Consider the following 14448-nt stretch of genomic DNA (forward strand, 5'->3'; position numbering starts at 1 on the left):
GGGAATTTTCTCTCATTTCTTCTTTTACATTGTATTTTAATGGTATTTTGCAATGTAAAAAGCAATACAATTAACTATAGATCACTTATTTTCCTGTCTACAAACAACAAAACTATATAAATTTTAGAACCGCAGCTGGTATCTGTTAAAGAGAATCACTGTCAATGTATATTAAGTTTTCAGTGGTAAGTAATGTGTGCTTTATTTTCTTCCAGCGTATTCTGTTAAATCTTTGAGGACTTTGAATCAAATTACTTGGCAGCAGATGTTAGATTATTACATTTGAGTTTTTGTGTTTGATTACTGTTTGATAGTGTTTTCTTAAACAATAAATGGATGTACTTGATAACAAATAAGACAACTTTTTCAACCTCATAATTGCTTCTCGTTCAGAAGAGGATGCTGTCATGGAGCAATAGGTACCCAGTTTCTGCAACTTAGACTTTTGAGGAAGGTGCTGCCATTTAAAAGAAGTCACAGCTGTAGCATACTCATTTACTGAGAAAATGCTGAGGAAAAGGAGGGAAGGGGAAAAAAGCAAAAGACGTAATTAATTATAGAAAATAGTGCTTGGACATCATTCCGCTTGAAACTAACAGCTTAGAACTGGGAATAAGAAGAGGGCATAACACACACTCTACTTGGCTGAGTGTTATTTTTCATGCCTGTTCAGGATCCCTATTTGCGGATAGTGAAAATCCTGCATTTTACCTGGGATTTGGCAGAAGCTGGTGGAGCATCTAAGCTTTTTTCCTAGTAGGAGAGCTACTTTTCAGAAATGTGCTTTTATATCAGCCAAGCTGATACACAGAAACTGATCACTCCAAAATTATAAAAACATGAAAATGAAGACAAAAGTGAAATTTATTGAAAGTAACATTTTAAAGAATTCATAATTAGTCTGTTTTGAAAGTTTTCTTAGATACTTTAGCTAAAAATAGTAATAAACCTCCCAGTTTACCACCTCCTATTTTTTCACCCATCCTCTATTCTTTTCCTTTCTTTATTTGCAACAGAAAAAGTAAGTAGGAAGGAGAAGAATAAAGAGAGAGAAAGACTACGAATTTAATGGGTTGTTTGGCTGGCCTTTTTTTAGAAGAGGGCTACTCAAGAAGAAATGACTGAAAAAAGGGTATACAAGACACATGCATAAGCCTCTGAATTTTGCATTTACCTCCTAAGTAGGTATTCAGCTTCTTTTTGACAATGTTGTCTTCATTTACTGGTATTACAAGAGGAGGCTAAAAGTGTTTGGTTTCTCTGCCAAAAAAAGTCTGTGAGATATATGACTTCTTTTTAGAAATACAGTGGGTAGAGAAAGGGGAGAGTAAACAGGGAGAAGAACTATATAAGCTGAAGGACAATATTGATATAAGAAGATGGGATGAATACTGGCCTATATAAATTTAGACTGCAAATTAGAAGAAGGTTCCTAGCCATCAGACGTTGTTCTGGATCAGCATTTTAACGGGAGTAGTGGGGAGGAAATGTAACTACTTTTCCAACTGTGCATATTTCATCGATGGCAAGGATTATTGCATCCTGATTCCCTGGCTTGCGGGAGTTAAATTGGATTGCCTCCTCTTTTGGGATGGACATGATGTTAGGAATTAGATATTTCCACTTGCAAAGCATTATAGGGTTAAATATCCATGGGATGCATGAAACATCAAGTAAGTGTGAGACAAAATAAAACAAATTCTAGTATATTAAACAGCTGAAACTGAAGTTATGCAATATCTTTGAATTAGCTATTTAGCCTATGATAGGAGTCAGTAACTGAATTTGTTTACAATCTCTTCTCAGGTCACAGTTTAGCTATGATTACAAGAGTAACAGTATACTTTTGCTGAGCATTTCAGCTGGTGGAATTAACCTTTAATTAACCTCTCAGCTGATGCTTTCAAATTTTGGTACAGAAAGATGAGTTTTACTTATGTCAGCTGTTTCTTCTAATTCCTTTTATATATATATGTTTTTGTTTCAGAGAATAGTAAACAGATCATGAGATATTTTTTAAGAGAACTTTTTGGAGCTGATGCAGCTTTCTGTGGTAGAGAAGGGGCCCACAGGGATTTTTCATATTCAGAAAGGTCTTTGAATCCTTGGAAACTCCAAAGTAAAACAAAAACATGAGGAAATTCAGGGTCATTATATGAAAAAAAAGTACTAAATAGTAGATGCTTTTTCTGGGAGATGTTAGAACTGTTTTGATTAATTCACTTTGGAAAAACTCTAGAAATATATCTCTGTGCATTAAGTTATGATTTCTGAGCACCTGGAAAAAATTGTGAAATAAAGACCTATAAGGAAAACAGTGAAGTGTAGCTGCAGAAATAATTTTTATCCCTTTCTCTAATAATGTAATACCTACTCCAACATTTCTGGCCAGCCTGGCCGCATCTTGTCTGGCCCATCTGCACAGGCACAGTAGGACCAGTGCTTCAGGGAAGCGACAGACTTGCTGCACATGCCCGAACTGACTGCACTGCGTGTCGGATAAGAGCGTGTGGCGCAGGCGCTTCCCTGAGTTGCCACAGAAACTAGAGCACATTCCCACAGCAAATTCACCCAGCCTATTCCCAGCTGCCTTCCTTCCCAAGGATAAACCGGACAACATGGTGGATGAACTGTGAACTGTAGTAACGGTCCTGGCAGTATGAGTGTCTGTGGGGGTCTTGTTCTTGTGGGACAGTGATTTTTTTATTAATATTTTTTAAATGTTCTAGATTTTGGCTTGGTTGCATGCTGTTTACTGTAAATAATTGATACCCAGCATTCTGCACACAAGCCGTGTTGATCAGATCAGATTATTATACACATCAAAAGTATTATTTCCTCTCCTTGATTCAATAAAGATAACCCTTATAGTTAGAGAGGATTGAAGAAAACACCAAGGGTTTCAATTTTTGAGGGAAAGACACTTTGGCAATTAAGGAGCAAGAGTAGATGAAGAGAAACTGAATTTTTTGGATAATGTTTATAATTCTGTGTTTCTTCAAAGCATCAAATGTTGAAAAATTAGTTTCATGAGAAATTTATAGACCAGCTATAGAATTCAAGTTGCATTTTCCTCTCTGACACCCACACACAGTTAACACATGCTCATTTACATTCCTGGCTGCAGATCTTGTGATCAGATACTTGCTAGTTCATATTCAGCCTGATTCAGAACGCTATAGTCAATAGGAGGTTTGCTATTGACGCTACCAGGAGAAGCTTTTCAGGCCCTTTTTGCTGTTATGTGAGGGATCTGAAGAAGAATTTGTGAACCATGACAGCCTGTTAAGTGATTATGCAGTGTCCTGTGATATCTAATTTGCTTTCTTCAAGTTTTATTGTGCTATTATTTGGGCAATAAATGTGAAACAGTAACCAAACCAAAAATAGCTATATGGTGTTTATAACTACAGATTAAGATTTTTAATATTTAATGATAAATTCATAGAATGAAAAAAATTACTCTTGCTTCTTCAAAAGTAACTGCTTCTTCAGAAGCATTATTTATATCTGAAAAAGATTTTTAAAAGGTATGAGAAAAAATGTTAGCTGATCTTAAATATGTTTAAAATGTAATTTTCATTTTTCAGACGTATTTTTGAAACAAATGTGAATGTTTTTATATAATTAAAGTCAATATAAAAGCTTTTCGATATTTTCAAACTGAATTAAAATCCCACTGACTCGTTTGGGAAATGTAAAAATTTTTGCTTGGCAATTTTTAAAATAAAATCTCTCTCAAAAAAATGAGATTTTTGTTTTAAAGTTTACCTACATTTAAAAGGAGAAAGGAGAGAAAGCAGAAAACAGAAACAAAATCATGATTCACTTAGTTTTCCTTTTTAATGTTCTCAGTTCTCAAGCAACTTATTTCCATATCTTCATACTTAAGAGAATATGAAATTGTTGCAGTTTATGGTGAACATAGCATTGAAAATGCAGCCTCTGGTTTCAGAGAAAATATTGAGTTTTGCCTGCCAAAATCATTTGCTACTTGAACATTCTTGTTGATGATAGAGACAAAAATGAGGGAATAGTGAGATCTATAATTCAAAAATAGCTTATTCTACTAATGTCATGGCAGTATAAGAACACTGACAGTACTTACATTTGTAATTTTCTGGAATCATGGATATTTGATGAGCTGTGGTCTCATTTAATTAGCACTACAAAGAGTGCTGCTGAAAGACAATTATACAAACATTTCAAGAAAAGTTATCTATGTTACACTGTAGTGTCACAATTACTTGCAAAAGTGAAGCTTAAAAAGGATTATGTTCAACAGTGTTTCCTGGCACCAAAAAATCCTGATTTATCTAATAAAGGAAGATGGAGGTTCCTATCCTTGGCAGTGCTGAGCTTCTCTAAAAAGTTTTGACACGCGCTTGAAGACTGCAGCATTGGTGGCTGTAGGATGGGTTGAGATTTGTAGATTTGAGTGAAATAGTCATTTCAGGAAACACGTTACTGTACTTTATTATGTCTAAAAGTGTGTAAGCACACAGTGTAACCCCAAAGCACACCTGCACAGTGAAACAGCTGACAACCCAACATACACTATGCAGATTTTAGGGCTTTACTTTCGTATTAGTTCTGCTGGGTCTGATGGACTGATGCTCAACAGCAGATGGAGTATATCACGGGCTTTCTTGGAGTATCTGATGTTCCAGTTTAATTTCATCTAAAAGGATGAAAGTTTATATCTCCCAAGATTGCTCTGCAATACGATCTGAAATATGCTAAGTGAGGAAGATCAGGAGAATATCTTCCAAAGCGTGCTTCTGATCTGCGCTAAAACAATAATGGAGACAAACCTTAAAAGTATAATTCAAGGAAAAATCAGAAGATGTCAATAGCAGAGAAGTTAGAATATTTTGCAGCATTGTTTTTGAATACTTCCTGCAATTTGTATTATTTACTTGCTTTGATATAAGTTAGAAAACCTGATAACTTCACTCTGTATTTCTGCTTGTTGCTTATTTGTCATTTAAATGAAAATGGTAGATATTTTATTTTGGCTACTTCAGTGCAGATAGTGATATAAATGATGTAAACTGATATAAACTATATGATATAAACTGTGAAAATGTTCTGATTTATATCAGTCTTGGATGTGGTGAATTGTCTCTGGTGTCTCTGATAGATTCTGTCTTTCATGAACCCTTCCATATATTCTTCCAGCTATCTTCTATTAGGCAGGGAGATATTCATGAGGGAAAACATTTGCAAGGAGATCCTGCACAGAGGTTGTTTACCAAACACTGTGTCAAATTGAACTTTATTACCATACTATTCTGGTATAATATCACCATCCCTAATTGCCACATGATTACATGTTTAATGCATAAAATATCAGTTATTACTTGACTGTGCTTTCCAAAAGTAATACAGGTCTGTACGTAGACACAGAACAAGGAACTACATCAAAATATTTGGTCACACACGAAGTTCTCAAAGTAAGTAGCTGCAAAATAAAAATCTTCTAATTTTATTGTTTGCCTGTTTTACACATAAGGAGAGAAAATTATGTGTGGTATTTATATTTTTATTTGTTTATTTTTGGTAGCTTGTCAAAGGAAGCTGTTTTGGAACTCTGGAAACTCTCCCATCAAAAATGCAGAAAATCCGCTTATCTATCATTACAGAAGAAGACTGTGAAATTCTTAAAATTTCTTGTTTGGATTATCTGAGAGTCAGAGAGGTAAACTGCAATAATATTATGGGTTTATGACCTTTTAAGTAATTTTCTCTTGTATATAGTTCATCTGCACACTTAAATAACTCTGTAATGTAATTATTTTTTGTTTTGAGTACTTCCACCTAAAGTGTCAGATTCAACCCACCTAATTTCCTTCCAGTTACATTTAGACTGCTAAACCCAGCATAACCTTCCTCCTCTTCACAACATTAAACCCCTAAATCGAGGTTTAAACTGCTGTATCCTGACCTTTGAAAGCCATCATCCACTCTGAGATCAAAACTTAAATGGATATATGCAACTTGTATCCTCATCCATAGATTATTACAGGCTGTTTCTGCTGTGAATTTGCTCTGCTTCCCTGCCAAGCACATTAACAAGACAACACCTAGTTCTCAACCTCATCAGTACTCACCTGACACCTCACAAATTGTCAAGTGCCAGCTCAAGCACTAAAAACTCAAGGTCTCTGTAGATTTTAACTTAAGCTGAAAATTAGCAGTAATGTTCCTACCTGTGGCTAAGCAAAAGACATGAAAAATTAATGTTTTATGGAGTGCTAAGAAAGGTTGGCTGAAAGGTTTGCTAGTTGTTCCTCATTCCCCAGCTAAGCTTGAACTCATGAACTCTCTTATTTAGAGTATAATTCCTTGCACTTTTTCACTGGCAGCAAAGTTAAATTTAAAACACAGAGATCCCTCCCCTCCCCTCCCCTCCCCTCCCCTCCCCTCCCCTCCCCTCCCTTCCTTCTTCCACCTTCCCTACTTTTTTCCAGTTAAGTCACCCAGGTATCAGCACAGTCTCATAAGCATTTGTACTGGCACGAGTGTAAGGAGAAGGCAAACGTGACATGACACTTGGGTCAAGCAGGAAGGGCTGGGGGAAAGCAGGAATTTCCAAAATTGATCTCAGGAGAAAAAGCATCACTGAATGTTGTCCTGGAATTTCAGATGTGTTCGCAGTGACATTTCATTTCGGATTTGAGTTGGTACATCCCAACACAGGACTTTAAGCTTTAGACTCGCAGATCCAAATTCAAAAACCTTCAGATTCCTCACAGTGAAAGGCCAATTGGGGAAAAAAAAAACAAAACAACAAAAAAAACCCCCAAGCTCTGAAACGATGAAAAAATCTGTATATAATAATAACCTTTTAAATTATTTGTGCTAAATAGGAAAATATACCTCTTAGTCATGGGTTACTAGGCACTATTTTTTTTTCAAGCTGAATTATTGCACAATAGAAACATTCACATGTTCAAATACCAGATGAATTAAGACCAATAACCACAAAATATCAATGGCTCACTTGGGAAATTCTGTTCAAGTACACAGTATATATCCTGTTTTTGTGTGCACAGCAAAATAACTTAGTCTCCACTAGATTGCACAGGTGGACTCAACAAAGTGGCAGCTCAGAAAAAGGGAGACAACTTCAGTCAGTCTCTGTCTTTGGCTAGGGATATCCCAACAGATGTGTCTGTGCTAAAGTGGCTATTCAAATTGTGTACCAGTTAAGGAGTCTTCCAAGTTGAGTGAATTTTCAGGTTTTAGTTTAACTCAGAGTGCTTCTTTATTTTTGTTTTAAAGAAGAAAAGAACTGATCTTGAGCTCGATCCTTAGTCAAATTGGGACACAGCACAGAAAATGGTGCAAGTCCTTTTTCTCCTTGAAGCTGGAAACACAACTACTGAACCTCTCCTAGCTACACTGGCTGGTGAGGCTGAGTGAGGGTATCACATAGCATATTGCTCTTATCAGGTTTCTGAGGGACTTTCTGTGATAAGTCCTGAGAGAAGTGAGTTGACTTCTCAAGATTACACTGAGGCAGAAAAATCCATTCCAAAAGTTGGCTTCATCTTATGATTTTGTAATTCTCTTTATACAGAAGGTGAATATGGTCTTCTAAAAGCACTAGGATATCTCAGAAAAGATACTATAAGTTTTCTGATAATGACTACTATCCATTAATATGTACAGTGCAGTATTTCATTGGATAGGCTAAAAACTTAATCGGTGGACTTTGGAAAAGCAGTGATATACTTGCATAAAAGAAGGTACAGAAATTATAATATAGTCATTTCTAAAGAAGGAAAACAGAAAAATAGGAGTTGGTGACCTTCCAGAGTACATGGAAATTAATTTTATATCAATAATTGAGACTGAGGGACTGAAGAAAAACTTTCTTTGAGATAAACCTCATGCTTTTTAAGACATTGAATTTTTTCCTTTTCTAACTTTCTGTATGTTCTATTTATCATTTTTAGACTTTTTTTTTTCTCTTTTGACTACCAGAAATTGTTATGTGCTAAAAGATAAGGCAATGCCTGATAGAGAGACTTCATTTCCTACCATTTCATACCATCCTGTAAAATAATCTATTTTCTATGATATAACACTTTCTGTTCTTTGACTCACTTTTCTTAATATTAGATTGTAAAATTTCTCAACTCAAGAAGAAACCCTCTGTACTGACAGGTGACTCTGGGGTATCATAAATAACATTGTCGTGTTTAAAAGATCTCAATATGAAGCCACTTAAAAAAAACCCTGTGGTTACATACCCTGAATGTGACACCCCTTTCAGGCATCAATTTGTTGCTTCTTAAGTCAGCTGTTTTTGAATTGCTAAACAGAGTCTGAACACTTCAAAGGATCAGCTCCTCTAGGTTGAGACTGACAAGATTGACTTTTGTATTTAATTTATGCAGCAGGAACAGGATTTTAGATTATGCTATTCTTCACTGAGAAAAAGCCCCCAAAGCAGTTTGCAATTAGGAATACAAACTTTAAATCAGAATTTCTCAGGTTATAATTACTAACGGTTAGTATTTTTGGCTGTGCTCTCATAAAAACTCTTAATGATCAACTTGATACTTCTGAAAACTTTCTTTGTTCTACAGAATTTTAAATAAGCAAATATTGCATTTTCTTTATTGCTTTTTTTTTTTTTTTAATGCTAGCCCTTTTCTATTTCCTTCACGTGTTGTCTACTGTAACTACTGAACATCTTTCAGGAAGTGGCTAAGCACGAACGAGTTGCTAAGGAAGAATTAATTCGGAACTGCTCATATTATCATGACTGGCCACAGCTGTATATACTCCAGTTAGCACCTCATTTGCAGTGGAGACAGTTTCCTGCAGGCCATGGTTGGTTAGTCTCATTCTGTTTTTTTGGTTAACATGTAACTTCACAAAACAAAGTCATTTTTGTGTGCATCTACACTAAATAATACATTGTAAATAATTAAAGAGGAATTCCTATAAGTGTTTGTTTCCTTACACTATTTTTTCAGTTATTTTTCATTCTATCTCCATTTCAAATATCCACACAGACATAATTAAGCAAGATTGCCTTTTATTTAGTTCATAAGAAAACAATGAAACTTTTAATCAGCTAGCTAGTACTGGAGTGAATTATATCTATAATCCACACTGAAATGAAAAAGCAGAAACATTATCATAAGCTTTTGATTAATTAGTTGTTTAAAATGATTATTATCCTATGCATAGCATTAAATGATGCCCTCTATGATGTATCAAAATCTCTGTGTACATTCAGACTCTGAATTATTAGGTGATAATAGATGATCTTTAGAAAGTCATCTAAATTCTATATAGAATATGCAATATAACCTCATTAGAAATCTTTATCCTGTTTTCCCCTTAATTTGATTTATATAATTACTTTATTGGGTGAGCTTATTGCAGTAATGTTTTAAAAAGGCTTCTATTAGTTTTGGGACATGCAATTGCCTAAATAAGCCAGTTAAGTTCAGCTAGATGTAGATACCACTGATCAGCGTCATTGATCAAAGAAAACTTGTTTAGATTACAGACATACGATTTACTTTATTTTTTTTTCTCTACTCTTATTTATATAGCAGAGAAAGGAAGCTCTGCAAAGGATGTCTTCAATAATTTGTCGGACTCAGGGCTGCACATAGTTTGTAGGGATGAAAAGCATTTGTAATAGCACTCATGCTTGGTCTTATCCATCAGGTACTCTCTTTATAGTGGCAAGTGAGGTTATTAATTTTGGTTTGTAATTGCAATCAGTAATAAATCAGCAATAATCATGGTGAAAAAATGAGAGTAAAATTTTATTTTGCAAACAAGCCGGAGTTAACCACATTACTCCAATACTCCTTGCTTTTCCTCCTGGTTCTCCACACATTTTAAGGCTTTTCCAAGCCTTCCTTCAAGATCATGCCTCTTCTCTACCCAAGGATGTTGTGCGGTGCACTCTGCATGGATTTCATACTCCATTTGACTAAACTTAAACCACTTATCGCTCTTTAATCCAGTAGCTGATCATCAGATAACAGCCTCACTTTTAGTTCTAATGGCCAGCAAAATAAATCCTGATTGCTCCAGAAAGTGGCATGCTAAGATGAAAGAAGAGTTCATTTAGCTAAAAATATGGCTTATGAAAAAAACATTAGTACTCTTAGGAGTCGCTGAATCCGGTAGCCCAGTAGACGTGAGGCTGCCGCAGCTCCAAGCCCCCAGGCCCAGCCAGCAGCAAGGCAGAGCAGGTATTCCCAACAGGCATGCACAGACACATGTATATACATATACACACGGCTGGCCACACCGGTCAATACAGAGAGAAAATACAGCACCCACACAAACACAAACCCCTTATCCCTCTGTTTCTCATGCTTGTTCCTCCCCAAACCACCTTGATCCCTCCCTTCCCCTGCCTTTGGTTCCTCCCCTAAACATCGTATAATCAGTTTTGTACAATCCCAAACTGCTCTTCCTGGCATCCCATAATGAGTCCCAGACCTGCAGGCAGTGACCCCCCAGGCTGTGGGGTGCTCCGGTGAGCCTCTCCCGCTGACCCATGGGGACGAGTCTCACCACGGCCCGTGGGGATGATGCTCCCCTGGGGCAGCCCTGGGGCAGCCCAGGGTAGGGGCTCATTTTTCAGACTGGGTTATTGGGGTTCCCCCCCAACACTGTTGCATCTCTGGGCTCCTCTGTGTGTGGGGGGAACGAGGCTTTTAATGCATAACCAAACAATTATTATGTGCAGGGTCAAGCAAAAACATAATGTTTCTAGTCATGTTACAGTAAGCAGCTTTGCAAGACAGTTTCTATCCATGCCTCTACAGCTATGAAACTATAGGAAAAGGTTACCTAGGCAGGTCTACCTTAAAATGAAGATAGGCTAATACAGAGATTTAAAGGAGAACTAAGACATACTTGAGCAAGTAAAATAGCTCTGTTGTTGCATACATTTTTAAAACTTTTTTTTAGTCTTTACATATGCTTTTAACAGTCCACATCAGCATCCTCAAAGGCCTTTCCAGCTAAGCAGGGTGGGCACTGATTTCAACCAGACTTTTCTAATATTGTTGCAAAACCTTGCGCAAAGGTTGCCTTTGGCTTCCAGTACAAACTGCTTCCTACCACTAGGGCTCAGCAATGCTGCAACAACAGTCTCAACCCCAGTCCTCCTATCTTGCTATGGTTGCAGGTCTTCCTATTAACATAATATTTTTTTCCCTCTGGAAAGGTACACCATAAAATTGTACTGAGAAGGAGTTGCGATTGAAGCACTTGGCCTTTCCCATTAGATGACTAATATCAACAGTATGTGAACAATGGGCTAAATTTCCTGCTAGAAGCTCAGCAAGTGCCTTATATAATCATTAGTTTGTCTTGGGTACAAGCAAAAATACCCCCTTGTGCATGTCAAACAGCAGCTTGCAAATGTGTGCATATTCTCAGTTCTCATAAGCAAAAGTAGATTTTTCTGCAAGAAAGCAGATAAATGGGGAGAAATGCTCACACAGATTAGAGAACGCATACTGCAAAATCACGAGCTTCTTGTAAAATACTAACCACTTGACATCACTTACAAAGAATGGAGCGTTGGCAAGTACATTTTAAGTGTGTATGGTTTATTTAGGTTACAGAATTCTGCATTCACCTTGTTCTGTTCCTTTTCTAACCTAATTTCCATCTCTACCTGCTGTCTTTGTGCATCTGCCTCTCAGTTAAACCTCACACCTGCAGTGACTTCAGTTTACTGACCACAGTCATTAACCCTTGCCATTATAGCTGAGGTCATCGAGTTTTTCTGTGATTTAGAAATGCAAAAATAATGAAATGGGACGATTCTTTGTTACATATATTCCTGGTAGACAGCATACTTTATTGACGAAACAATCCCCCAAATACCTTTACTGTTGAACAACTCCATAACTACATGTAAAACATTCTTCTGTGTAGTCAAGCATCTTTAAAATCATGGCTGTCATTATTATCTCATTTCACAGAGGCACAGAGCAATAAAGTAAGCACACAGATCTACAGATAAAGATTGGGGGATTAGTTTCCTTGAGAATTAGGTCCTAATATTTACTACCTTTCAATGAATGAATTGGGAAAGTCCTGAAGTTTTTACACTACAAAGGCGGGACAGGATACATTTTTGGCAAAGGCACAGTCTTTTCAAGGGATTTTAATGAAACGGTACACAGAATACAGCCAGAAAAGCTTTGGATTCTACTGGAGGAGATTTGTAACTAGTTTAAACAGCAGGTTTAAAATATTTATTGACCCTTGAAATTTGAGGCAGAGTTAGAACAATTTGGCTTTCATCCTCACCGTAGGTACTGTAGGTTGTACTCAGACAAAAGAAATACAATTTCTGGCTAAAATCGTGAGGTTATTGAACACAGTGGGCTGTAGCCCACTGATATCAGTGGAGCGGTTCTGTTGTTTATCTCCAAAAATTGGAGAATTCCTGTTACATTTTGTGAGATTAGGACTTTGCTCAGTGTCATTGTAAAAAGTTTCCCACTGTGAAGTAGAGCAACTTGACAGTTAGCTGCTGCCCTTTTTCAAAGGGGCCTGCTGTGATTTCACATTGCTCTCTCAGCCTAATTGGTCAAAAGCCAAATGTAAGGTGCTATATAAATGTAAAATATTATTGCAGTATACTCTGCTTAATTGGGACAGGTTTTTTATTGAGTACCTCCCAGGTAAGTAATTTAACCTCATGATAGTAGATTGCAATGACTTCTTTTTAATTGACTGATATTAGCATAAATTCTGCATAACACCTATATGTACATATGTAGCTAATGCCAAATAGTTAAATAGTGTTTTGATGAAAATGAACTTTAAAGAAATAGGGTGAAATTCTGGATCCTTTAAACAAATGGTAAATCATTCTGTGTGGTCTAGGACTGTGCCCCTAATTTTTGAGCACCTCTGTTTTCTCAAATTAAAATAGAAAGATCCTTTATAGAGAATAACAAAGGCTGATTTCTGGAGAAGTCCAATTCCATCATGGAATTCATAGGTTCTATTTGTAATTTCAGGTCCCCTCATCAATGCAACTATAAGATAAAGAAGTCAAGTGTTCTTTGCTGATAAAATTCATGAGGCCCCTCGGTTCATTCACTGCAATAACACTTCCACCCTTACCATGTTTGTCACAACGCCTTGTCAGCTATGTCTTGAGATCTTTAAAGGGGCTTACAGCCAGAGATGCTAATGCTGATAAGCATTAATATGCTGTTCAAAAGGGAGGTGAGTCACAGCTGAGTTTCCCAGTGTGCTAGTTTTCATGACAAAGCTGGTTTAAAAGGCTCTTGCCCCATGCTGCATTCACTGTTCACTCAGTTGTGCTAGTGTAACTGTGTATGGGCCCTATTGTAAGCAAGGGTACTGACACGATTTAAGTTAAAAGAAATCTGCAAAAATAAAAAGTTAGTTTTAACTGGGATTGAGTCAGTCATCATCAGTGGAGTCCCATAGTTGCATTGACACAGCTGGTTGACTGATTAACATAGGCATGAGCAGTTTTGGATGGCCTTATTGCTGAAGCTGTCACCAAAATCGGGAGAAAAACTCCTTAACACCAATGTAGCATTAAGAAGCAGGCATTCTCTTTACAGCGCCGGGTACACGGGGGATAGCTCCACCCAACGTGCACACCGTGTGTCACATCATCTAAAGTTTATATTGCTCTATCATATACATATGCATTAAATTTCCAGGAATTATTATACATATTAATTTTATTTCCTAGAACTAATTACTACATTTACATAATCATTACACATGCGGTCTGAGTCTCTGGGGGTCTCTGGTGGTCCCTAGTGGTGTCAGAAGAGGTATCACTCAGCATCTTGCCATGAACTTTGCTCTACTTTTCCATACATGGTCTCAACTTGGCCTGCTTCCTTGTTTGAGAAAAGCTATCTTAGTCCTAGTCTTGGCTCCAGCTGGCTTCTGCTGGTTTATCTGTACTTTCTCAGGATGTATCAGTCCCAGCTACACCGGTGTCCTTGGGTATGTTTGACTGAGGCTCCTGCTGAGACTCCTTCTTGTCCGAGCTGGTAACAGGTCTCCCATTCCCACCCCCCCCCCCCCCCCGCCCGAGACTCTTTTTTGTCTGGGCCTTTTGGTAACAAAGCCACTATATTGTGAATCAATAGCCTCAAAGACAACTTAGTAAACTGTTCCTGGTGCTTTTAGGTGCTAGTTCTCAGTTTCTGGATGAGAAAAGAATTAACTCCTTAATGGAAGATGACAGGCACCTATAAATGCTTTGAGGGTGCTTCCTGGTCCTGCCTTCTATGAGCAGAAGGAAGGAAGTGCATTTCTGTGATTAAGGCTCTGGATTCAACTGGGAGACAGGAGCTACCAATATTTTTGCTTCGCAGCTTAGAGCAGAGCTAGCTGAAGCTTTCCTCCCCAGTTCCTTCTCCGTGAGGGCTAACAGCA

General features: G+C 37.2%; 1 protein-coding gene across 1 annotated transcript in view; it reads left to right on the forward strand.

The window, feature by feature from the left end:
* CNBD1 (cyclic nucleotide binding domain containing 1) overlaps positions 1-14448 on the forward strand; it is a 62138-nt gene that overhangs the window by 24480 nt on the left and 23210 nt on the right. The window contains exons 4-6 of the mRNA XM_067290012.1: positions 5392-5456; positions 5567-5701; positions 8715-8847. Of these exons, the coding sequence (XP_067146113.1) occupies positions 5392-5456; positions 5567-5701; positions 8715-8847 (333 nt within the window). The remainder of the gene's footprint in view (positions 1-5391; positions 5457-5566; positions 5702-8714; positions 8848-14448) is intronic.

This window comes from Apteryx mantelli, chromosome 2 (genome assembly GCF_036417845.1).
Source record: "Apteryx mantelli isolate bAptMan1 chromosome 2, bAptMan1.hap1, whole genome shotgun sequence".
NCBI lineage: Eukaryota > Metazoa > Chordata > Aves > Apterygiformes > Apterygidae > Apteryx > Apteryx mantelli.